Source organism: Pseudonaja textilis, chromosome 3, assembly GCF_049901715.1.
Source record: "Pseudonaja textilis isolate UNSWEBS1 chromosome 3, rPseTex1.2, whole genome shotgun sequence".
Classification (NCBI taxonomy): Eukaryota; Metazoa; Chordata; class Lepidosauria; order Squamata; family Elapidae; genus Pseudonaja; species Pseudonaja textilis.
Genome location: NC_141992.1, coordinates 135,227,221 through 135,253,512, shown reverse-complemented (window position 1 = coordinate 135,253,512; position 26,292 = coordinate 135,227,221). Strand labels below are relative to the sequence as shown.

Below are 26,292 nucleotides of genomic sequence, written 5' to 3'. Positions count from 1 at the left end.
TTGGCTTATTAACATTTTATTTGTCATGTTTTAATGTTTTAAATAAAAAGAATAACATGATGAATATAGAGAGCATAGGAGCAATTAGTATAGTTTTTTTTCCCATATACCGAGGAGCACAGAAAAAGCTTAACCTTGCATGGAATGCAGCATTTGTCCAAGAAAGGAATACACATTAAAATAAACTGTTTCCTTGTTGAGCGTCGAGCCTGAGCCATTTTAGAAGTGGCAAAACTCTAATCATAAAACAATCTGAATCTGTGTTTCATACACAAAATGGTGCTGTTGCCGTTTATCATCTGATTCAATGCTATTTCCCCGGGAGAGACTGCAAATAAACTGGATAATGGCCAGTGTTTAGCACACACCGATTTGCCACTAAGCATCATTGAAATCTGAATAAGATGTGCATTGAATCGACCATAAAATCATATGAGAGATTGAATGTTGTCTAACAGTCACCAATATAAGTTTACTCTTGGAACGCAGAAATGGCAAAACTCAAATAAAACAATGTGAACCTGTGTGTTTCATACACAAAATGGTGCTGTTGCCATTTATCACAATCGGATTCAATGCTATTTCCCAGGGAGAAAGAGATTGCAAATAAACTGGATAATGGCCATTGTTTAGCACACCCTGATTTGCTACTGAGCATCACTGAAATCTGAATAAGACTTGCACTGAATCGATCATAAAATCACATGAGATAAAGCTGTTTCTAACATTCACACATCTAAGTTTACTTTTGGAACGCAGAAAACTCTAATCATAAAACAATGTGAACCTGTGTGTTTCATACACAAAATGGTGCCGCTGCCATTTATCGTAACCTGATTCAATGCTATTTCTCAGGGAGAGACTGCAAATAAACTGGATAATGGCCAGTGTTTAGCACACCCTGATTTGCCACTGAGCATCATTGAAATCTGAATAAGATTGCATAGGACTTGCACTGAATCAATCATAAAATCACAAGAGATAAAGCTGCTGTCTAAAATTCACACATATAAGTTTACTTTTCGAACGTCCTTTTTTTAAAAAAGAGGCTCCTTTCAATTACATTGCTAAACCTCTGTCTTCTGAAACTATACAAATACATGTATTTTAGTTTGTGTTAGTGTCTTGCATTCCATGATTAGCTGAAAGAATACATTGAAATGGACCAAACCACAGCTTCAATTCACCATTTAACACAGTGAATAACTTTAGCTTTGGGGCAAATGACTGACCCAGTTCTACTTAATTAGGTAAAACCTGACACACACGTGCACGAGCAGCAACATAGCATGTTTTTAAATTCTTATTTTATCCAATTTTGAAACCGTCCATCCTCCCTCACTTCCCCAAATTCTTGGATGGGAATGACATATGTAAAATGCAAAATTGTTTTTGCTCTTACCTCGTCTGCATTGTATCTTGTGCTCAAATTGGTAGAATGACTGACTGCACCATGGGAAGCCTCACGATACAAATAAACAGAGGGAAGAGTTTATTGATTACCTGGTAGCAGCCACCATTGTTACTTTTTTGTCTTGTCCTGCATGGATGTTGCACATTCATCAATTTGACATCAAGAAAACTAAAGGCCTTCATTAATGTCCCCAGAGCCTTCCACTTTTATGAGTTCACTAGTAAGACATATCTGTGAATCAATCTGTGACTTTAAAAAAAAAAAAAATTAATGGCCATGCATCACCAAGGGACAGATTATGTAGACGGAAAACTGAGATTTCTTACATAATTCAGAAAAGACCTGGAACTCTGTATCAAGCATATATATATAACGTTATGTTATATGTTATATGTTATACGAGGGCTATCCACAAAATAGATTACGTTTTCGTCTGTAGCAAGAAGGGGCGGAGCTAGCGCGACCATCTTTGGTCTGTGCATCTGCCGCTCAGTCTGCATCTAGTTGTGCTAGTGGGAGGTTTGTATCGTTGCCCATTATTTCACAGCAAACGTTTGAAATGTGTGCTGCAATTGAAAATCCTGAGAGTTGTGAGGTACGATCAGCGATAAGGTTTTTGTTGGCAAAAAACCATAAACTGATTGAAATTTTAATTGAAAAATTGAAAAACTAAGAAAAGCAATTCAGAACAAGTGTAGAGGAAAGTTAAGCTCAAAAATTTTGAGCAAAAATTTTCCAAGCCAGGTCTTCATCCTCGGAAACAAGAGATAGTTGCTTGGTGCAAGATCGGGGCTGTAGGGCGGATGAGGAAAAATCTCCCACTTGAAAGCATTCAGGACTTCTCAAGTGTGATTTGCTGTGTGTGGTCAAGCATTGTCATGCAAAAACAAAATTTTTGAGCTTAACTTTCCTCTTCGCTGTGATGTAACATTCCGGGTTTTGGTTTGGCTCCAAGTTTGAGGTCTGGGTTCATGGCATGTGTGAGTTTGCTTAGTTTGGGGGTCAGGGTGTTTGGCAGTTGGTGATGCAGCCGTGGTCTGGTTTCTGGATGGTGGTTGCCTTTCGTCTCTGGGATGGGTTTGGGTTTGAGTCTGGTGAGGGAGATTGGTGGTGGCGTCGTGTGTCGTTTTGGGTCTGGTGTTGGTTTTCGTGGCTGGGACTCGTTTGTTGATAAGGGCTAGTTTCCAGATGTCTGGTAGGCGGGAGGTATCATCCCATTTATTCATGTTATGGGGGCGTTTCTCTATTTCAATGGCTTCCCTGATTATTCTCTTGTTGAAGTGTTCAGTATTGGAGATTAATTTGGTTCCCTCAAAATTAATTTCATGTCCTGTGGCTTTAAGGTGCTGGAAAAGGGAGGAAGCATCTTCTTCTTTTCTGACTGCGTTTTTGTGTTCTGCAATGCGTGCATTTATTCTCCTGTTGGTTTGTCCAATGTATGTGGCGTTACATTCTGGGAAGCAGAATCATTCGTACCAAAGTTGTACCAGCAGCATCACTTGTGGGACAGTGTTAGCTGTATCTCAGGATGTCAGGAAGAAATGGCTTCCTGGTTTCCCTTTGAAAAAAAAACACACACACAAAAGCTTCCCTAACTTATTCTACTTTACTCTACTGAATCAAATAAAATCTTCACACTTAAACTCAAATTCTACCATGGCATGGGACTGAGATAGTTTACGGTCCACCTCTCCCTCATTACATCTACTGTCTCATTGGATTAGAATCTCAAATTTTATTCCAGGAGGAATAAAAGACTGGTTATTTGTTTGGATAAACAGAAATGGTACCTATAACCATTTTTGAGTACATGGGGGGAAAAAAAACCCTGACATTATTAAGCATGTCATGTCAGCATATAAATCCTGTAAAGAAAATATTGTGTCTGTGGTAAATGAGAAAACCTGAGTCCGATTACTCTGAATACACTTAATACAACTGGCATTATTTCAAGTACTTGCTTCTACCATGTACAGCTAGAAGTGGTTTTTATTGAAAACAAAAACAAAAAACAGATGTTTATTGGTAAGATCTTGTATTCAAGGACGGAGCATTGCATGTTACTTTTTTTTTTTTAGGGGCAAAAGCCAGCTGACAAATACTACAAGCAATCCTAAGCCCTGTTTGATATATGCTGCAAAGAACAACAGCAGCCACAAAAAGATGAACAATAAGGCAACCACTGCATACAGCTGAATGGCAGGATGTCACGGGGAGGAAGGGAAAAAGCTACAAACCCACTTGCGAGCTTGTCAATACTGAACAGATCGTTAAAAGTCATTTACCTACTCAAATGCTACTGGAAAATAAATAAAATCAACAAAGTTCTTCATCCACATTTAAGCCTCCAAAGGTCAAAAAAGCTTTCCAAGAGAACAGAGCCATCAATTGTAGGCATCAGGAGGGTTTGTTTTTAGCAACTGTGAACTATTAAGAGCCTTATCTATGCGTTCTGCTTAGCAAAATTAAAAATGTGGAGCACAGCATCAAGAACGTCCAACAAAAGTGCACCAGGGAGTCCAAGAAGCAGCTAGGTGTCATAATCATGACCGTGATAATAATTCTTTAGCACCAATTCAAAGTTCAAAGTCAGTATATATTCTAGTTCAGTTTTAGCTACAACTTTGATTGCTACTATCTGGCCTGCTTTATACCTAATTCAAGCAGAACTGTGAGTGCTCATCAGATGTAGCTGTTAAAAGTTGGAAAAAAAACAACACTAATTACAAAGTTCTTGGTCAAACCATTAAGCACAACATTGAGACTGTAATAAAATATAATCCCTGGAGCTACATTGGAATTCGGTATTTAGTTTGTTGATTTTTGGTGCAAAAAAAAAAAAAGGCAAACGAGGAAAAGTTCCATTTTAAAGCCAACTGATTAGTTTCTTTTAAAAAACGATATCAGATGAGGATTTGTAACAGATGCTCCTCTTTTCTATATTAAGGAAAAACAGAAGGGATTTCCTTAAACATTTACAGTTATGCACTAATCTGGCAAAATGTTTTCATTTGTAAAGAAGCTTGAAAACAGACATACAATCCAAGGCCGAATTTCATTTCCTGATTATGTTTAAGTTGACTGATGGAGCCTCTCTACAGTCCTTATTCTGTGGGAGGGTGACACCTATTAGAAATATTCAGAATTCATACACATATTTCTATACAAAATGGATACACAAAGAACAAAGGTTAATTGCTATTAATAATAGTCTTATAAAGATGTCATTAGCCAACAGTTGATCGTGTTCACCTTTGTGCAAAAACTAGGCATAATCGGTGAGGAACAGAAAATTACTCCTGTAGTTCTCTTCCTTGTAACCCTGCCCAGAAAGGATAAGATGTTTCTTGCTTTTCATTCTCTTCCCCTACTGCCATTTTGTTTTGTTTTTTAAAAAAGTTCTCTGAACTTCTTTGGAAATAGTTTGGTTGTCTTGCTTAGGACATTGGTAGAAACAAACCATTTAATCGACGTTGCTCGTCACTTGTTTGGAAATTACCCAGGCATTTCATTTTAGCTTGCTTCTTCGGCCAGTCCCTTTCGCTGACGTGCAGGTTTCTGCCTACTTCTCTGTGGAGTGAGCAGCAGCTCATCCGGTTCAGCTTCTGGTTTTGCATTTTCGCTGTCCTCTTGTTGGGACCCTGCGTCTCCAATCAGCTCTCGTAGGAACTTAAACTTGGATAAGAAGAGCTGCCAGACCACGCACCAACCTACAGAGTTGCCAGGAAAAACAAAGGGAACATTAAGGGTTGCACCCCACAGCCATTCAAAATATACAGTGCAATATGATGCCAGCAATCTTATACAAATAGGACTGTCCAAACAAGTTCAAAAACGTCAATCCTTAGTAAAGTTACAAAAAACCATTAAGTTGGAAACGCAAAACTAAACATCTACTGTGGATTAGAAACCTTGCCTGTGCACTGATCACTTTCTATCTACTTTCTCTCTTTTCTAAGAGCCTTGGTGGCACAGTGGTTAGATTGTAGTATTGCAGGCTAATTCTGCTGACTGCCAGCAGTTCGGCAGTTCAAATCTCACCGGCTCAGCCTTTCCATCCTTCCAAAGGGTAAAGTGAGGACCCAGATTGTTGGGAGCAACATGCTAACTCTGTAAACTGCTTAGAGAGGGCTGTAAAGCACTGTGATGTGGGATATAAATCAAAGTGCTATTGATATCCCTGATCTAAACTTCCTTTCTGCATCAGCTAGCTAATAATGTATTTACGTCTCACTGATCTATTACATTCATGGACAGGTAAACCTAGTCAATAAATAAATAACTACCAATACAAATCTTATCTTTTATCTACCAGTTGTTAGCAACAAGGTATAATTAAGGTTTTTTCCATTAATCATATAAGTATTTTATCAAAAATGGTCAAACAAGGATCAGGAGGCAGGAGGGACAATGAAGGAAAGGATCCCACTATAACAGAGGTGTCAAATGCATGGTGTCATGTGACATATCAGGACTTTTAACCCCCTTTGCTAAACTGGGCATAAGTGTGATCAGTGTGTGACTCATCTGGCCCATGGGCCAGGAGTTTGACAGCCCTGCAGTTATCATAAATTATCAGAGGAGCGAACCTCTCTGAGAGCAAAAATTCACTAAAGATGGTCACACTAGTGGAGTTGCCACTTATGGCAGTGTCATTAATCACATGTCACCCAAGATCCGGACTCAATCTTTCCCAGTTCCACGCATGTAAACATCGTAACATTTGAGTGAGCCTGCAATGATTAGGAGACCAATGTCCATGCAGTCCCTGCAGCTCAAGCCCAAAGTCCATAACCCAGTGCCGGATGGTTCATAAAGCAGTCCCCGGTTAGAAATAATGACAGGGAGGTGGTGCACTGAGATGGAAGGGGGAACAGCGGCCCAACAGTGAATATCGGTGATGCGGTCAGGCTGTCTGTATTTGGAGACCTTGATGTTCCAGGGCTCCCGCACTTGGTAACCAGACTCTATGGACACATCCACACCCCAGAGCTGGTTCATCACCTCCACAAGTAAATTCGGTTTAATGAATGAAGTGCCAGATGTTATGATGAACTCGACACTCGGACAGAGGCCTTGCCGTCGCAGGAATTGATCCACGGCACAACCGTGTTGTGCACATCGGGCATCATGCGTCACCTCACAAACTTGCAGGATGTGGTTGATCATCTCCAGAGCCCAGTAAGCTTCCCTACAAGTCTTGTCAGTGGTCTGGTGATTGGCACCCCACGCACTCTTTGATCTTGTAGAGAGCACTCCACCCCTCAACTGGATCCCCCTTAGATACAGGCAGGGGAATACTTGGGAGGGGCGTAATAGCCAATTGTGGCTGGCTGCGTCGATCCTGGGGACCCCCAGCTCCCGACCTTCGAAGGATGTCAGGAGTGCAGTCTTCCACTCCTCCCGTGCCTCAGCCTTCGTTGTTACAGCAGCAGCGTTAACTCTGCACGGCTGGTTCATCCGGCACCACAGAAGACCAAATGCATCCTGGTGCTGAACGATCTGAAACAGCATGGTGGGATGGAATGCTATCTTCTCGAGTTGCGACGCCTGGAGCAATGGGATAGAAGTAGAAAAACAAGGCACCCCCAGGCCTTCATCTTTGACATGTGCATGGAAGTAGCCCAAGGGGGTATCTTTGGGCAATCGCAGCCAGCGCCTCACTGCTGCACAGATCAGACAGTCCAGTTTTCTCAGACTGTACCTGTGCGTGACCAAGTATGAGTTCATGGATGAATTTGGGCACCAAAAATGTTTGTAGTAACATTCAACAGCATCTGCTGTTGCAGCTTTAGCGGTGCCCGCAAGAGCTCCTGGAGCAGAGTGTCCAATTTGCCGGTGTGCTTGGGGATCAACACAGCCCTTCCAGTTAAACTGAAGGCCGAGATAGTGAACTGAATCCCCTGGCCCAAGAGGGTTGATGCTGCCACCCTCGCACTCGTAGGTGATTGGTAACAGGGTCACGCACTTTCTCTTTCCGTCCCTGGCAATGGTGAGGCCCAGGGACTTCTTGGCATTTAACGCCATTCCGGCTTGAGTAAGGGCTTCGGATAAAAGATGTAGTTTTTCTTGAAGCCAAGGGAACTTCTCCACAAACAGAACCAGGTCATCAGCATAAACGATACTGCTGATCCAATGGCCATCGAGGTCATACCCAACACTGGGCAGAGAAACTGTGATGATGTCCTTGACGACCATGATGAAAAAAAGCGGAGACAGAGGATTGCCTTGCCAGACCACAAGTTGTAGAGGTTCCTGCAAGTTGGACCGTGGACCACTCGTAAAGGTGCCGAAGGTACGACACCAAGTGAGGTGGTAGACCAGCAGCTACAGTGACACAAAACAATATGTGATGGGATACGGTGTCAAATGCCTTGGCAATGTCCAGAAACAGCATCGCACAAGGTTCACGCTTTGTATGGGCCCTTCAAAGAATGGTGTGGAGAAGGGTCATCGCCTCAAGGCAGCCATCCTGCTGGAAAAAAACATGCTGGAAGGGCAAAAATTGAAGGGTATCACAGAGACGACATGCCAGGATCTTATGAAAGGCACGGAGAATGGTAGAGGCAATCGAGATAGGGCGATGGATCGTCCGTCTTAGGAAGGAAGGTCACCCTCGAACAGGCTAGATGTTCTGGTGGGCCGCCGGCAGCTAGTAGCAAGTCGTAATAAGCTGCTAGAGATGGTTGGTGCCAGGTCAAGAGATCGGCAGCAGGAATGCGATCCAAGCCCGGAGCACTAGATGTCATGCTCTTAAGTGCTGCAGTGACCTCAGACGGAGTAACTCTGTACAGGAGCTACCAATAAACAGACATTGGTGTGGCTGCTGTCCTATTGTCGATCGCGCACTATAAGGAGGCCTTCTAAAATGACTGAAAATGTTCTTGTTATGAATCAGTGAGATCATTTCCAAAAAGCTAATAGCTGAAGAGACAAGCCTGTAGGTCCTCCAGGAAATTGCACCTGGGTTATAACCTCATAACAATAAGGTCATCCAGTCAACCCGTTTCATGCTCCTGGGTTTTTTGAATGCTATTTTGGTGGAAAGAATGTGCGCCATCTTATGCTCCTTAGTAAAAACACAGAACTTAATACCAATAGAGTTATTATCATCAGTCCCTTTCTTCTTTGCCACTCTTAACTTGCTTTCAGTTCAGTCTTGACAGATGAAGAGACCTGAAATTTCAAAAAAACCCTTGCATATTTTTTGAACATCAATGGATTTGAGAATCCATAAAAGAGAGATTTTTATAATGAGGGATGGATAAAGGAGGAATTCCACAAGAGGTAAACTGTATTCATCTGGATATAAACATTATGGCTCTAAATGAAAAACAACTAAAACTATGGGGGGGGGGGGGAGGGATAGCCTGTATAAGAGCCAGCAAATCCAAAGGGATAGTATTGTTCTCCTATTCGAAAGTGACTTATTGAAAAGTCTGTGTGGGTATGCAGCATATACCTCCTAACATGTGGGTTATGGACAATAGTATGTTGGCATGCAAAGCAATTTGTAGAGTAGTTATTCTAACCTGCATAGAATGGGCACTGGTTCTTACCTGATACGCCCTTTCTCTGTGAGCTGTGAAGAGCATCCATGACTGAGAGGTGCTTCTGTCTCTCGTGCAATAGGCTGGGCTTAATTCTGAGGACATTCCTCCTCCTCCACGGGACTCCTCCTTAGCGTCCCCAATTTTGGCGAAGTCGAAGTGATGAGATCATCTTCTTTCTTCTTCACCAATGTTTGAATGCTTGGCCAGAATAGGACCCCACCAGACAGAATCTGGGTGGGGCTGGATGCTCTTCACAGTTCAAAGAGAAAGGGTGTACCAGATAAGTACCAACACCCATTCTCCAGATGAGTTGTTCAGAGCATCCATGACTGGGACATACCAAAACTTGGCATGTCCTACAGGAGGGTCTCCATCTGGTGTGAGTCCCCTCTTGGTCCCTGTGGACCCTTTATAAAACTCTCCTACTGAAGGTGGCCTCTGCAGATGCAAAGACATCTATCTTATAGTGCCTGATGAAAGGCGACGGCGAGACCCAAGTTGCCACTCTACAAATTTCTTCTATCGGTGCTTGTGTGGCCCACACAGCCAATGTTGCAGCACTCCTGGTTGAATGCACTGTGATGCCTCTGGGCATTGGCAATGACTGAGTCTCATAAGTCTTAGTAATCGCAGCTCTCAGCCACCTGCCCACAGTTAATGATGTGACCTTGCGTCCTTGAGTGGTTGGTTGAAAGGAGACAAAGAGTGCCTCTGTCTTCCTAAAAACTATGTACATATGGAGAGCACATCTCACACCTAGTCAATGCCATTGATGCTCAAGACCATGAGCTGGTCTCGGGCAGAAACTCGGAAGTATAAGCTCCTTTGTTCTGTGAAATGCCGAATTTATTCTTGGGGTGAAGGTTGGATCTGGACAAAGAACCACTCTGTCAGAATGGAAAATACAGAGGTCTTGTCTGACTGATAAGGTAGCCAGTTCCGAAATTCATCTTGCCAATGTTATTGCTACTAAGAAAACCACCTTGTATGTAAGGAGAGACTCGTGGTTTTCAGGGGCTCAAAGGGGTGTTTCATGAGCATTGTGAGTACCTTGTTTAAGTCCCAGGTGGGATAACGGTGCACCACTGGGGGTCTTAGATTTGGGGCCCTACAAATAAAGCTGCGTATTCTTGGGTGATGGGCAATGGACCTCAGGTCCCCCCAGGTGATGACCAAAGCAAGTGCCGCCACCTGTCTGTGCAAAGTGTCCCTTGTCTAAACCTTCCTGTAGGAAGTCCAGCACGTGCACCACTGACAGAAAAGTGGGGTCTATTCTTGACCTAACACACCATCTACAGAAAATAGTCCATGCGGTGTTGTATATATGATTCATTGAAGGGCATCTGGCTGCTTGGATGGTACAGATGACCTTGCTACAAAGTTTTTCACCTTTCAGACATCTCCGCTCAATCTCCATATGGTGAGGTGCAGCCATTGTGGGTCCGGATGTCAAATTGGACCCTGAGTGAGTGATACTTTGTCTGGCAGTATTCTCCACGGTTTTGCTGTCAATAGGTCCCTGACATCCATGAACCATGGACGTCTGAGCCAGTATAGTACCACCAACAATAGCTCTGCCTTCTCTTCTAAAAGTTTCTGGACCACCCTGGGAATCAGTGGAAGTGGGGGAAAGGCATACAGAAGACCTGGAGGCCAGCAGCAACTAAGAGCATTGACGTCCTCCACTCCTTGAGACAGGTATCTGGACATGAACCTCAGGACCTGTGTGTTCAGAGGTGAGGCAAACAAGTCTATGACCGGTTGACCAAACCTCTGCGCCATCTCCTGGAACAATCTCAGATGCAGGTGCCACTCTGAATGGTCGACAGTGGCCTGCTCAACCAGTCTGCCTCGGTGTTTGACAGACCTGAGATGTGTTCCACTTTGATGGAGATTATGTTCTTTTCTGCCAAAAGGCAGTCTCTCTGCCTCCCTCATGAGTTGTTTTGAGTGTGTGCCACCTTGTCTGTTTATGTGGACCTATGTTGTCACACTGTTGGTTAAGATGAGGACATGCTAGGCCTGAATCTGGGGGAAGAAACTGCAAAGAGCCAGGTGGACTGCTCTGAGTTCCAGCCAGTTTATGCTGCAAGTCTGCTCTGTAGTAGACAAGAGACCTTGAGCTGTGAGGGACTGGCAAGTGTGCTCCCCACCCAAACAAGCTGGCATCTGATAGTCAATCTGTGAGGGTCCTTGAAACAACAGCCCTTGTTGATACTTGTTGTGGTCCACCAATGAAGTGATATTAGGACCTTTGATGGAACAGTGATCCTGGACTTTGAGTAGCTCCTTCCAGACTGTTGGTACAGCAGTAGGAACCATTGGAGGGTTCTGGCATGAAGCCAGGCCCAGGGAAAAATAGAGATGCATGAGATCATTTTCCCTAATAATTTAGACAAGTGGGCCACAGGTACTCGTTTGAGTGTTCTAATCTCCCTGGACAACTGTCTAATGCTATCCTGTCCTATTCCCAGAGAGAGGGAAACCTTCCCCGTTACTGTATCTATGATGGCTCCCAGGTGAGTAAGGCAAGTCGATGGAGTCAAATGACTCTTTGCCCAGTTTATAGAGAACCCATGCTGTTGGGGAGTCTGTAGATCACCATCAGATAACCATCTGAGTGTCTATTTCAGCTTGCCGACTGGATGATGACAAAAGTAAAATGTCATCAAGATAACACTGCAGTCATCTGGCCTACTCCTGAGATGGGCAGTCAACTGCCAGAATCTTAGTAAAGGTCCGGGGGTGGGAGAATGCTAGTCCAAACGGCAGGGCTACATACTCAAAGTGTTGGTTGTTATAACAGCATCTCAGGAACCTGCTGTGCAAGAGTCTAATCGGGATATGCAAATACACCTCCGTTAAGTCTATTGACATTAGAATGTCACCCTGTCTGATATTGAGCAGTATTGATTGCAATGTGCTCATTTTAAACTTCCGGTATACCAGAGAGCGGTTGAGGCGTTTTAGGTCTAAAATTGCTCTCCATCCCCCCTGAACTCTTTGGAATCACAAAAAGGTGTGAGTAATATCCTTGCCCTGGTTGATCTGGTGACACTGGTTGAATTGCGTAGATCTCTAGCAAATGGTGGATTGCGGTATCCATAAGTCCTTTTAACAGGGTCTCTTGAAGCCAGACATGCCATAAAGAAATTCAGGTGTGTGAATTGGAATTCTAGGGAGAGACCAGATCTGATGGTCTCTCTGACCCAGGTATCTGAGGTTGAGGAATCCCATTGATCTGCAAACAGTTTCAGCTGTCCGCCAATGGGAGTCTCAGCAGGTGTTACTTGGGGCGGCGGAATGCCTTGCTTTCTGCCCTGTGAAAAGATCTCCTTGTCTGCCCTCCCCTTTCATTTCAGTTTCAAAATTTTTGACTGCTGCCCCTGCCTGTACCCAGAGGGTCTATGGAATCTTGGGGAATATGATACCTGGTAGAAGGGATGAAAGGACCTCCTTCGAAAGGGCTGGGAACTCCTATTATCAGATTGACGAAAAAGAGAGGGAAGGATCTTTTTCTTATTTCTGGATTCTACCAAGAGCGGATCAAGGGCAGTCCCAAACAATTTGTTTCCTGTAATTGGAGATGAAGCAAGCTTCCACTTATGCTTGGTGTAAGCTTGACAATGTCTGAGCCAGAGTAATCATCATGCTGTAACTTGGGATGCTATGGCTCTTGATGAGAATTTAACCGAATTTAATTGTCAATTTGGCTATGTCCTGATGCGCTCTGGTATTTGAGGCAGGGATAGATTCTCTCATGTGACGGAGCCATCTTAGGGAGGATCTGGTAAAAAAGATGCAGCTGTGGCCACTCTGATGGCCCATGCGTCTGCTTTTTTCCTCCGGTTTAAGGACTTTCTCCACCTCACTGGGAATGGTGGTGGTGGATGCTAGAGCTACCACGGGTTCATCGACCTCGGGAGTGTTCAGGCAGTTAGAAAAATCTGGTACCAGATTGTAAAACTTTCCGCCGTATCCCAAGAGGATGGGATATGCAGAAGTGGAGGCCCATTGTTTTTGGACCAAATCAGAGAACATTTGTGGAATGGGAATTACGTCCATCTCGGTGACAGGTTGAGAGAAGATTAAGTCCTCCGACTCCTCCTGTGTTAGTGTTGGTTGAGTCCGTTGGTCCGTTTGTCAAGAAGTGCTGTTTTTCGCCTTGAACAAAAGGGACTTAAACAGCTGAGGGCGGAACCAGTAAATGTCAGTTGATCCGGGACTAGACCCTCATCATCTGACATGCCCTTCTCTAGGTGTTCCGCCTCTGACAGGGCTGGATTGCTGCCATGTGAGGAACTTGACTCAACCTGTTCCAATTGGTCTGTTTGGTCTTCCCTGTCCTGGTCAGACATGTGTGGGGTTGTATAAATCTCCCCTTGGGGAAGTACCTGAGGATGAGTGGACTCCGCTCTACTTTGTGACCGTAATGATTGGAAATCATAGTCAAGGGCAACTGATTGCTGTCTAGCCAGAATGGCTTGCTGCACCCCCATTGCGATGCCCTGTCTTATTGCTAGCTCCATCCAAGCTCTCATCTGCACCGGGATCTCCTATGGGAGAGATTCCTCCGGATGGAGGCCTGCCGCTGTTAGAGTAAATGTGGCCTCAGGGGCCCTTCGTGGTACAGGTACTGCTGCTGAGGTACTAGGTTAGTCTTATAGGACTGTGTTTCGCACAGTGGATTGCTGTGTGGATTGCACTGACAGATCCAAGATTCTATTGTGAGTCTGTTCTAGGCCTGCAACAGCTTCAGTGAACAGGCAGACTTTGGCCTAGGTGCTGCCTGTTGTTCTGCTGAAAGAATGGGCTGTGAGGGCTTAGCCAACTAAATTTTTTCAGTGAAATCCCAGGGGTAGGGGATTAAGGCTGAAGGTCCCCTTGGAACTGTATAGAGACAGCCCTGGTTGAGATATGCCTCCCACCAGCTGATTTATTTAAGGTGCTGGTGCACCACCATGCAGCCAATGATGTTCCAAAATGGCACCGGCTGTTAATTTGGCGTGCTGGGCTGATTCAGCAGTAATATCCCGCCTGGAAGCTAATCTGGGGGCAAAAGCCTCACAAACGGCTCCAAAAAGAACAGGGAGGGGAAAGGCCCCCCGCTTCAGCGTTCTCTCCATGGGGGAAAAGCCTCAGGCCGTTTACTGCTGTACGAACAGGAGCCACACTCGCTGTTTCACAACGGCACGGCTGTAATCTACTGGTAGCAATGGCAAGGGAAGTTTTCTCCTACCATGAGGTGTCGCGTTCGATCCACTCTCTGAGCGCCAATAGCACTCTCAGCGAAATTAAACGAGCTCTGACAGCCAGATGTGAATTGCTGTAGGAAGATCCCTGGGGCTCCTTGATGACACGTGGAGCCCAAAGGCAGCCGAAATGCTGCAATCAAACCTTTATCTTGCTGATGAGGTCTTTATTCCTATTCCAGCCATGGGAAGAGAGAATGCTGCCTGTTCGTACGAAGGCTGAGCAAAAACTGGGGACGCTAAGGAAGAGTCCCATGGAGGAGAAGGAATGTCCTCAGAATTAAGTCCAGCCTATCGCACGAGAGACAGAAGCACCTCCCAGTCATGGATGCTTTGAACAGCTCATCTGGAGAAAATACGTCAGCATGTCTGGGGTAAAACTGGGCTTTAGTTAGGTTTGTGACATGCTGAACAAATTAGGTAAAAAGTGGAGTCTCGCTGTCCTTGGATTGGCAGAAAATGTTGCATGTGGTCTATTCCTTCTCTACATCATAAAAAGGATTTTAAGAGTGACTACCTTCATTAACCATCTCAGTCATAACGTGGCTTGCACATGAAGCCAGCCATTTGTGGTTTCTAACTAAAGATCTGTAGCTTAGTGAAATGCACGAACCCAGCCCTTGTGAACATCTTTGTTTGCAGGAGGAAGTATAGAGGTGATCTCGAATCCTTTTTCTTTCTCCGCCCCACAAAAGGAGATAATTGTTACACATACGAGGTTCTCTTCCCAATCACTCTGCATGTTGCAATGGTTGCAACATAGATATGGAATCATGATCGTTTAGTATTTGATTTTCAGGCTATTCAAAGAAAACTTGTGCCAATGTATACATTCAGCAGAACAAACGATAGGACTATCTTATCTGGACTGCATCATTTCAAGATGCATGCAGTGGTGTATTTCCAATCTAAGACTTCTACTATAGGCTATTTTGGGCATATTTTAAATTTGGTATATCAATGAAAAGGTCCTTCTTCCATCTATTTTATTTTCAATGTTTCCACTAACATTATTCTTACGCGCACTCCAACTGATCGACCATAAGAATCAAGTAGGACTTAAGAAACATGCCATGACTAAATTATGCTGAATATATCTTCGTTCTTGTCATCAGATCTAAACTGGCATAAGAAGAATCGCCTAAGATAATATCACAAGGAAGAGTAAGGAAACCTTTTATTTAGCAACCTATAGAAGCTTTACTGCACAATTGTGATGAAACTCTATCATTAAGTGAGCTTATAATCTACCAGAGTCATATTAATCTTGGGCTTTTATTTTTTGATTACAAGAATTAAAAAGTGGCAGTTCATTTTAGCCCAGCTTGATCAAGAAAGAACAGTTTCTTGGGGTAATTTTTTTTGTAATCTTCCGGCCATACAATCTAAAACATAATGTAGTTGTTCTAGCTCCGTATTTAATGCAATTGCCAAGTTGTTTTGCAATCCTCAATTTTCCAGTGAGGCGATTCTGAAGTCAACTAAGGTCAAATCAAGGTAAACGAGCTATATCTGTTTCACAACTGAATTCACCAAAAAGATATTAAGGTCATGGGTGTATTTTTTCAATACATCAGATCACGTCTTGCAATGTTGAGATTAGTCAACCAAGTAGAAGTGGATTAACAAAGAAGGGAGGATTCCACCCGTATTTTTTTTTAATCAAGCTCATATTTTCTCTCTTCCAAAACTGTAAATTCTCACTCTTCCATTTTGTTTTATTAGCGTTCTTCTCTTCTTTGACCTGACAAGGATCAAAGATCTTAGATAAGGCAATCAAGGGTAACTCTAAAAGCAAGAGCAAAAATGAAACAAAACTATCCCAATGGATCCAATTAAGTATAGTAATTACAGAGAATTCCCACTGGCAAGTTTTTTCCCCCCAACTCTTCCCCATTGTATTAGAATTATATTAGAATCTGGAGTGATCCTCTGGCTAGGTTCACAAATGTACAAGTGAGGACGCACATGCAGCTCTGACCATCCAAGGTAGGATAGATTATTGGGCCCCATTTGACATGGATTTGACTCTTGAAAGATCACCTTCATGATATGGTTCAGTTAAGCCTGAGAGAGACATCTGGAAGGAACAAGGGCTTCTAAGAGGGGTTACTCTTGCTGATAAGGTCAAAGGGGAAGGAGGAAAGCTAACAGCAATTCACAATAGGGGTTCTGGAGGTCTGAGGAAAACCAACCAATCTTTCTCCACCTAGGAGAAGGAACTCCAAGATAAAACTTGGAAGAAGGAATACAATATAAATAATATCCTCCCCAATTGGCATTGCTATGTATGCACTTGCCCACAATCTAATAAAAGATGGGCTCATCTTTTAGTGGACATTCAGGGAATGTGGGTGTTAACATGTTGTGTTCTCCTGTAAGAGACACAACAAAAGAAGATCTTGATAAATTTAATGACAAACTGCAAGAAGAACTAAATGCAGAATTTGGAGAAATGAAGGAATCTGGAATGATAGATATGCATCAAAATAAACCCAGTATCGGGAGACAGGTTAGAGTTCTGCAAAAATAATTCATTATTGCCAGGCCAAAAACACCACCACCACCACAGATTCTAAACCTGAACATCATGTTCTACTGCTATCATTGAAAGCAAATCAACTGCATGAGAGGAAATGGAAGACAAACACAATCCAGTCAGCTCTGGTACATCTATGTACAATCTTTGGAAGAGATAATGAATGATATCAAATAGGTGAGCTATTTGAAGGGAATAGGTGTGCATGCAAGTAAGCTATGACGTGAGAAACCTATTGTCAGATTATAAGAGCTATGGTGGCAAAGTGGTTAGAATGCAGTATTGCAGGCTAACTCACTGCTCACACCAGGAATTCAATTTTGACCGGCTCAAGGTTGACTCAGCCTTCCATCCTTCAGTAAAATGACCCAGATTGTTGGGGGCAATATGCTGACTCTGTAAATCGCTTAGAGAGAGCTGTAAAGCTCTGTGAAGTGGTATATAAGTCTAAGTGCTATTGCTATACTTGCTGTTCCTAGGCAAGATGTATGAATATATAGAGCAGGACAGAAGCTCCATATATTTAAGTAGGACAGAGGCTCCATCTAAGCCATCAGGAAGAAAATATATATAACCCAATATATGAAGCCCCTGTCCTGCTCTCTATATTCTGTTATATAAGCATTTTTTTCCTGATGGCTTATAACTTATAGTGCTATTGCTAATGTTAAAAATCAGTGTAAGGAACAGATTTCATATGCTTGCGTGAAAGTCAGTCTGATGAGCTACCTGAAGAAATGAGATTGTCAAACCTATATGTCCAAACTTTCAAAGAAGAAAGTCAAGTGGCAGGAAGAACGTAGGATAGTTGAATACTAACTTTCAATATCAAACAAGAAAAGGCAAGGAACACTATCTCAGTCAAGGGTGTGAACAAATGGAATAATATAATAAAAAGAACATAAGAAATTTCTTTTAAGAAAGAAAATCCATAGCTAAAGTAGAAACTTCCAACCACTAAAGAGATCTGATATCAGCAAACGAGATTAAAGGTAGATGGAACTGTACTGAAATCCTTTATAAACAAGTTTATAGAATAAATGAAACATTTGTAGGGAAAAATACATTCAGGAACTAAATTAAAAATTAGGTATGACAGGCATTGAAACAGCTACTAAACAGGAAAGCACCAGCCATAGGTTAAAAAAAACAACGTTCCATTCAACTATATAAAGCTGTGGAGAAATGGCAGATAACAAAGTGAAAACAACTCTTATGTCCATAAATATAGAACATGATTTTGGGGATCTAGAGAAAGATTGGTAATATACCAAAGAAGCAAGATGCAAATAAATTTGCACATCTCTAAATGAATTGCAGTAATTCTTTATGCAAGCAAGGGTTTGCTTATTGTACTTCATGGGATGTAGACACTTACATGGAGATGAATAAAACACCATGTATTAAAAGAAGTAATCCATTAGTCCTGGGTGACATAAAAACAGATTGCTCCTTTGAGGAAATGATTTGCAAAGATAAATTCACATGCTTTGGGCATAAGATGTAAATGGATCTTTGTTTGGGGGGCCTTTTGAGTCAGTGTTGACTCCATGTGCCTCCCTGGTCAAGTACCTGAAGTTTTCTTGGTGTGGTTTTTTTGGAAATGGATTGCTTTGGCCTGCTTTCTAAGGCTAAGAGGGAGAGACTGGCCCAAGGTCACTCAGTTGGCTTTGTGCCCAAGGCAACACTAGAAGCAATGGCCTTCTGGTTTTTAGCCTGAAGCCTTAATCACTACACTAGATTGGCTCAGGCCAGATGAGGATATAGAAAAAATATTATTCTTGCAAAATTAAGGGAAGAGAAAAACAACAGGATAAGGTGGATGGGTGGGATAAAAAAGAATGATCAGAATGTTCATAGAAAAGAGATGGGTTACTGGTGACACAACTCCAAGAAAACAAAGATTTCTCTATCAGTCTCTAGGAATCAAAGCCAAGTTGCTGAAACTTCACTACATAATTGCTGTTACAACAATCCTCAGGCAGAACACGTGAGAATCGGACTTAAAAGCTACATATCTAGAGAAGGGCACTTTCCAAGTTTTCTTGTCACTCCTTGAGAATCAGCTAAGCATTTGCACCTGGCACCTAAGATCATATCATAGGCTAGGAGGAAAAAAAATGTAACTCCAGCACCCAATTCAATACATTAAAAAATCCAGCAGAAAGGAATCAGAAATGGCAAGCTGCAGTTTACAACAAACTTTATTTAGCAAATTTTGTTTTATCAGATAATAGTTCTCTGAAACTTTACAGCAGGAACTGGGCTTTCCTCTTTTGAAAATTTGAAAATCAGACAGTTAATCTTGGGGGGAGGTGTTCCTTAAGGGGGCTGAGAATAGCATCTAAGAAAGGAAACACAAAAACTGGCCAATCAGGATCCTGGATGATCTGATTAGAAGTCCTCCAGATGTTTCCAACACTAAATGTTTAGCTCAATCATAGGAAAATCAGTGAACCCTATGAATTTGGATGAAGCATGCCCAGACATGTCTTTTATTCAGAGAAATGATCTTCTGGAGGGGGAAAGTATCCATTAGCATATAAATCATTTATTTGGTTTTGATTAGTGTACTATATACATCCAGTCATTTAAAGCGTATTTAGCAAGCATTAGTCAAAATATGTCATGACTCAGTTGAACTCTTTTAGTATAACTCGGTGTAATGACATTGCATTATCCACTGATCAATCTTTCCAACCTGGAACTAACCCTCCAGATGTGTAAGATCAGCAAGTCCCAGGATGAGCAGTCTAATACACTAATATACAACTAGACTACCGAATTCCCAGTGGAACCAGTGGAGGTTCCCATAAACTTTATCTTAATTTCCTCAGAAGGTCATTAATAAATGTGTTAAGAAAACCCTTCTTTCATCTCTGGAACAGAAGGGAGAGTTGATGAAAGAGGCGATAGGGGATAAATAAGGAGAAATAGAAAGAGGACAGAAATACACATTTTGATAAAGATTGTAACAGTTCATATCTGATTTTACGGTCTGACTAACTTCACATTAATTCAAAGGCACACAAGGTCCCATATTAGCTATTCACAACTTTTCTCCTTCCCCTTTTTCCAAGAAATATCTTCTTTTAATAGGACTCCCAAGTCACAACCTCTATATATGTGATTTAATGCTGACTTTATGAGTTTTACGTAGGAGATAATAAACATTTTGGATTTCTGGTGCAGGCTTTTACACCAATGAAGCAGTGATGAGCTTTCAGGATGAATGGCTGTGGTGCAGTTCAATTTCCAGAAGCTGTGGCTGACATCTTTTCAGAGGCAAAGTATAATCAGCCCTCACTGCTTCATTCTGGACTTCCATCAATATATGTCCAATGCCATGCAAAATTATCCTAGTGTTGCCTAGGGGAAGGTAGGTTTTGCATTAAACACTGCCTGAGTGGAGCTCAGTAACAGAAGAAAATAAATTATTTCATATAGCCCTGGGCAAGGAATTGCTTTGACAGTTGCAAGCTCTCAAGTGTCTGTAAGCAGCCTAACACAAAAGTCTTGTTACCATAAGTGGGAAATGAAGAGTTGTACTTGAAACACAGCTAGAGGGCAGCAGATTGAAGAAGGCTGTTAAATAACCACAAAGGTATTTAGAAATAGCCTGGAACATGATTTTATTCCACACTATTTTGGGCCCTTGCCACTAAATTAAAATATTTCTTTTCATTTAAAGGCCACTGGCATAAACGTGAGGTTAAATTAACAGGTATGCTTCACTTCCATCACAAAATTTGCCAGGATTGAGTCTTCAGCAACTAGCTAATTTAGCAAGAGTCCCTTCTTGGCTTTTTTTTGTAAGACAAATGCCTTTCAATAAATTCTTTGGATATGTGTCTTTATAGAAACTCCCCAATAACCTCCTCCTTTCGCCACCCACACCATTCATTTTCACCAAGCCAAATGGCATTCCCCAATTCCACCGGGCCACCAGCCAGATCCTGTTTGTTAAGTGACAAGTATTAAAAGACATCCCTTTAGGGACTTGTTTTCAGAACATTTCCCCCATAGGTGTTTAAAAAAAATGCATTTATTTTTACTATTGGATTGATCAATACGTTTTACAACTCTCCACCCAGGCGGGGGCACAAGACTTATGCGGTCTGACCTACTTCCAGTGGCAAGGAAGCTTCAAACAATCCTCAGAAAGAGAAATAATAATAATATTGTTAAATCTTATATTAGGAAAACAGCATCTGGCCTCCGAGGGCGGGTCTGTTACTCACCACAGAGCATGAAGAGCAAGACAAAAAACAAGGTAGCCACGATGACCAGGAGAGTCAGGCCAATACTTTGCAACATCTTCCCTGCGGTCCGCGAAGATCTTAGGACGGTTTCGATCTGCCTGACCGGGTGAAGAAGGCGGAGGAGGAAGAGGAAGGAGGAAGAGGAGAAGGCGATCGCGACATCCCCACCGGCTACGAGGAAGTGGAGCAGGCAGAGGGAGAAAGGAGGCGGCAGGGGGCAATCGGCCCCCTTTAGAAATCGGCCAGAAGGAGAGGAAGTGGGAAGGAAAGGGGCACAAACCCCAATCCTGGATGCGTAAGGACCATGATGGTTCTGCTTCTGCTCCGCTCTTCTCTTCCAAGAACTCTGCGCCAGCAATCAAGAGGCAGGGAGTTCCAAAGGCGAAAAAGGAAGCAACAGCTGCAGCAGCGGCGGCATGAGTGCTAAGGGGCTGGTATAAACTAGCGAAGAAGACCGGGAATTTTACCCATAGGCTTTCTGGAGCGACGAAGCCAATCCGCGGCCGAAGAATAGGGGGGGGAAAGGCTGGCGGGATAGACTGCGGCTCCCCCACCTCACCCCGATCAGAAGAACCCAGGCACGGCGTCTTCCTTGCCCCGATCCTTAGACGGTTCCATTGTTCCCTGCGGCAGGAGGGGCAAAAAAAAAAAAGCGAGACTCCCCACCCCACCTCTTGGTGCAGAATGGTTTTTTCCTCTGCGCCGAAAACCGGGCAGCTGCAAAATGAACGAGAGGAAGAGGGGGGGGGGGTGTAGGGAAAAGATGAAGGGGGGGCGCGAAAGTGTCATTTCCTGTCACCCGGATATGATTCGCCGCCCTTGCCGCGAATCTGTGGAAACTTGTAGTTCAGTGTGGGAGCTCTGGGTATCTGTCAGGTGGCCGGGAAATGCAACAAGGACTTTAATTCCCATCATCCTCTGGGAACGAACGTGCCCGCCCAAAGGGCAGCGTTCTGACGGCTTCGAAATCCATGAGGGCTAAATCTGAATCCGTTTTAAGAGGCTCTGAGAGGCGTTTGTGGCGTGGAGTTTACGAGCATTTTTTTACATATTATTATTATTATTATTATTATTATTATTATTATTATTATTATTATTATTATTATTATTATTATTATTATTATTATTATTATTATTATTATTATTATTATTATTATTAAAATGCTTCGATGATTCTTTTGTTTTCTTCGGCGCCGTTGTAAAATAAACACTCCTGCGAACCGAGGGCATGTGAGAAGCGAGAGCTGTCACCCATTTGCAGGGGTCTCCAACCTTGGCAACGTTAAGACTTGTGCCAAGGTTAAGTCCGTTGCCAAGGTTTGAATCTCCTGGGCCAATGCATAAAGCATTAATGAAGCAACCGGGCGCCCCCGCGATGATAGCGAAGGGTTTCAACAGTTCCTCCCCGTTTCGCGGTCGCTCGCGTTTTTGCAGCCCAGCCTCAAGCCAGGGATTGACAGAACCGTTTCACGTGCCATTGAATGGAGAAAAGCGCTCGGATTTCTGGTACATTCAGAATCCCAAATCAAGGCTGCTCTAAAGCACTCTGCCTACACTACTTTTGTTTTGTTTGAAACGATCAGATGAATCAATGCCCAATTAAAGGGCAAAACTAAGCAGAAAACATGTCAAAAAAAGGGGACCACACACATACACACACAACAATTTCATATTGCTCTAGGAAAAAAAAAACCTCCAGTCTGGTTCCAACCTGGAGGGGAAAAAAATCAATGGAGGCCGGCATTGATAAGGAAAGAAGAATTTGGTGGTACTTGCCTCCTTTCCAATCAGCTGTTGAGTGCAAGACGCAAAAACTCCCTTTACTACCCTTATACTACACAGGCAGGGGCCATGGAGTTTATCCACAGATGAAAGAGGTTTGTTGCTGGTAGGTTGGTGACTCTCCTGGCCAGGTCCAGTGGTTGGGTTAGAAGGGAGTTCCATCTGGCATGCCAAATTGTTGGAAGAAAACTCCAGTCCAGTTTCAAGCTGGGGTGGGGGAATCAATGGAGGCAGGCTATAAGGAAAGAAGGTTTCTCTTTGTTTGATTTCCAGAAATTTCAGTGCTAGGAGGATGTTTCTGGGGTGCCTGACAAAATAGCTGAGTGAGTAGATGGATCTTGATAGGGTTTCTGGGGTTTTGTGATTGAGATGTTCAAGGGAAGTTGTGCCATCTAGTGAGCCTTGTATCTTTTACTATTTCAATGGTGGTGGGTTAATCCTATTATGTCCTAAAGGTCATGGCGTGTCCTTAGAATTTGGGTGTGGGGAATGTAAATTTTTAATTCCATCAGCTCCAGCCTGGGGCAGCTGTGTCTGAAGGAGATTTGTCTATGAATAGGATGGGCCTAGTCTTTCTGAATGGATACAAATTCTGCAGTCCTAAAGGTCGGCCTCTTCAAGCTTCCTAGTTTGAAGCTGTTTCTTATGGTAGGAAAACTGGGGCTGCTTTCTGCCTTTGTTAATATTTTTCTCCTTTGGGGAAATATTCTATCCTGTCCCTTTTTTAATATTAAGAATATTTTAATCTGGAAAGTGGGGTGGTCTTCCTAGATTGCTGTAAAAGGAAACAAAAAAATGGTATATGTGTTTAAGTGAGGTGATAAACTGGATAAAATGTTCACTTAAGACGGATTCCCCCAACTCTTCAGCTCATCAAAGCCGTATAGATTACGCACAGGATCTATTTGGAATAGTGCCCCCCCCATTCAAGACCAAAGGTGGCAATTCTCCCTGGGCCAAAGAACCCCAAACCCAGAGCCAGTCTTGCCAGGGTTTAGTTTCAACCCATTGCTCCCCATCCAGCCCCTAACAGCCTCCAGGCACTGCCAGAGGGAGGACACGGCATCACTTAACTCACCACAGGCTGAGACATACAGCTGAATATCATCAGCTTATTGATCATACACCTCAGTCCATGGTGGCAGATGATCTCACCCAGTGGCTTCATATAAATGTTGAACAGGAACGGAGAGAGTACCAAGCCCTGCGGAATCCCGCAAAGCAGTGGGCGAGGGCTGGATCTCTCCCCTCCTATCAACATTGACTGAGAGCAGCTGCAGAGAAAGGAAGTAAACCAGGATAGCACAGGGCCTCCCACTCCCATCCCCCGAAGCCGCTCTAGAAAAATACCATGGTTGATGGTATCAAAAGCCGCCAAGAGATCAAGTAGAGCAAGGATGGATACCCCTATCCTGCTCCCACCAGAGATCATCCAAAAGGGTGAGCAATGTCATTTCTGTCCCATATCCAAACCTGAATCCTGACTGGTAGGGGTTTAGATAATCCATTTCATCCAGAAATCTCTGGAGCTGCCATGCAACCACCTTCTCAACCACCTTCCCCCAAAAGGGAAGATTGGAGACAGGTCGAAAATTATCCAACAAGATGGAATCCAGCAATGGCTTCTTAAGAAGAGGGCGGCCTACAGCCCTCTTAAAGTGCTGGGGCACTACCCCCTCCTGTAGGGAAGCATTAATCAATGCCAAAGTCCACTGCCTGTCACAATGAAGACAGTTCAAAGAGATCCAGGGGGAGTCCAGGGAAGACACAGTCATAAACCATCCACCTCCTCTGTTCCATTTCACCGTCCAGCAGCCCCTTTCCATTCTCTCCACTCTTCAAGCTCTCTGTCTTTCTGCTTCTCCACCTCTCGGTTTCTTCAACAAATCTCCAGCTTCTCAGTAAACTTATGATGCCTGTCTCCCTCTTGCCTTTCTCTAAATATTCCTCCACTCTCACATACCAGTCTCTACATTCCAAACTTTCCAAAACCCTCTCTGCAGAACACTTCAGGGCACCATCTACAAACAAATACAGCCGTTGTCTCCGTCTTTTAAAAAAAGACATAAAATCACAATATAAAAGAGATAAAAATAAAAATAATAACCGCCCCCCCCCCACCTACCCCTACTCTGGCAACAAAACACATTCATTCTAGCCATTTAATGGGCTCCATCCTGCTCTGGATTACCCAGGCCATTGGCAGAACCATGTCTTCAGAGCCTTCTGAAAGAGTGTTAAAGTGGGGGCCAGTCTAATCTCTGAGGAGGTGATGTTCCAGAGAGAGAGGGAGTTACTACCCAGAAGTGCCTTCTTCTGGGTCCTGCTAGATGTATCTGAAGAATGTAGACGTATCATAAAGAAAAACCTCTCTTTATTTACACATTGGGATGTTGAAAGGTGTCAAAATGCCTTTCCTTCGAGGATTCGATTTTCCTGCTGGGAGAGCTCCGGCGCAAGGATACGGACAACTGCTTGAAAGCTGGATCTTTTTATTTTTCAGGAAGGCAGGGGACAGCGAGAAGTCTGCGTTGCTGGCTGGGCTAGCTGGCTTTTTATGGTAATACCCTTTTATACCCTTTTCTCCCTTTGTGAGTTGATTTCGTGTGAATGTTTGTATTTGTGCTTAATGTACTAAATTCTGTTTGAGTTTGTCTTTATTCCCGCCGGAGGGCAAACTCCGTGGGGTGCAGAAGGCAAACTCCATGGAGTGGTTAGATTGTATTATCCGTTTTTTTCTAATCTCTCTTAGCTTTATAATGGTTTTGTCATATTTGTTTTGTGGCAATCTCCTGTCTGTCTCTTTTGTAATTTATATTTTTTTGTGTCTTTTGTCTGTTTGTTTTGCTTGGTATGTCCTGTGTTTGTAAGGGTTTCCTTTTCTTATTTGTCTAGTTTTCTTAATTACTTAGGCTTTTGTCTATAGGGATTCTTTAATGCCTTTTTATTTGATTCCTTTTCCTATGTAAGTTTGTTTTATGGCTGGCCTGATGTTCCCCTTGGGCTTTTCCTGTTTGAGTGACACTGCTGTCTTCATGAAGTTCCCTTTCCACAATCCTTCTTTTTTTTTTTAGAGGGGGGTCAATCTGGATCATCATCATGTCCGCCTGTCTCCGCTTCGATTTTCTCTTCTGAGAGGGAACACAGGCCTTTAGGCAGCTAAGGCAGGGTGGTATGCATCGACAGAGGCAACACATGAGAGCTCCAAAGACACAAATAGTGACTATGGTTGTTGTAAGGATTTTGAGCCAATGGAAATCTGGCATCCATGAGAAGAGCCATGAAAAGTCTAGGAATGATTGCTCATGACCAATATTTTGAGCTAGCTCTTTCAGGTGGTGGATGTCCCTCCCTACGAGTCCTGAGGTTTCATCTAGATTGAAGCAACACATCCCGTGGAATGTTTCGCAGCCATAATTATGCTTCAAGAGGAGGAAGTCTATTGTTGCCCTATTCTCCAGGGTGGCTTCTCTGACCTCCCTCAGTTCTC

At 43.2% G+C, this 26,292-nt stretch overlaps 1 protein-coding gene across 1 annotated transcript; it reads right to left on the bottom strand.

Moving 5' to 3' along the window:
• SMIM13 (small integral membrane protein 13) lies at window positions 1-21,889 on the bottom strand. Its single transcript, XM_087930853.1, has 2 exons — window positions 21,000-21,889; window positions 1-5,124 (listed from the first exon to the last, which is right to left on the bottom strand). Exons 1-2 carry the CDS (start codon window positions 21,073-21,075, stop codon window positions 4,928-4,930), a joined length of 273 nt encoding a protein of 90 aa, XP_087786979.1. The 5' UTR covers window positions 21,076-21,889; the 3' UTR covers window positions 1-4,927.
• Between the last annotated feature and the right edge of the window lie 4,403 nt (window positions 21,890-26,292).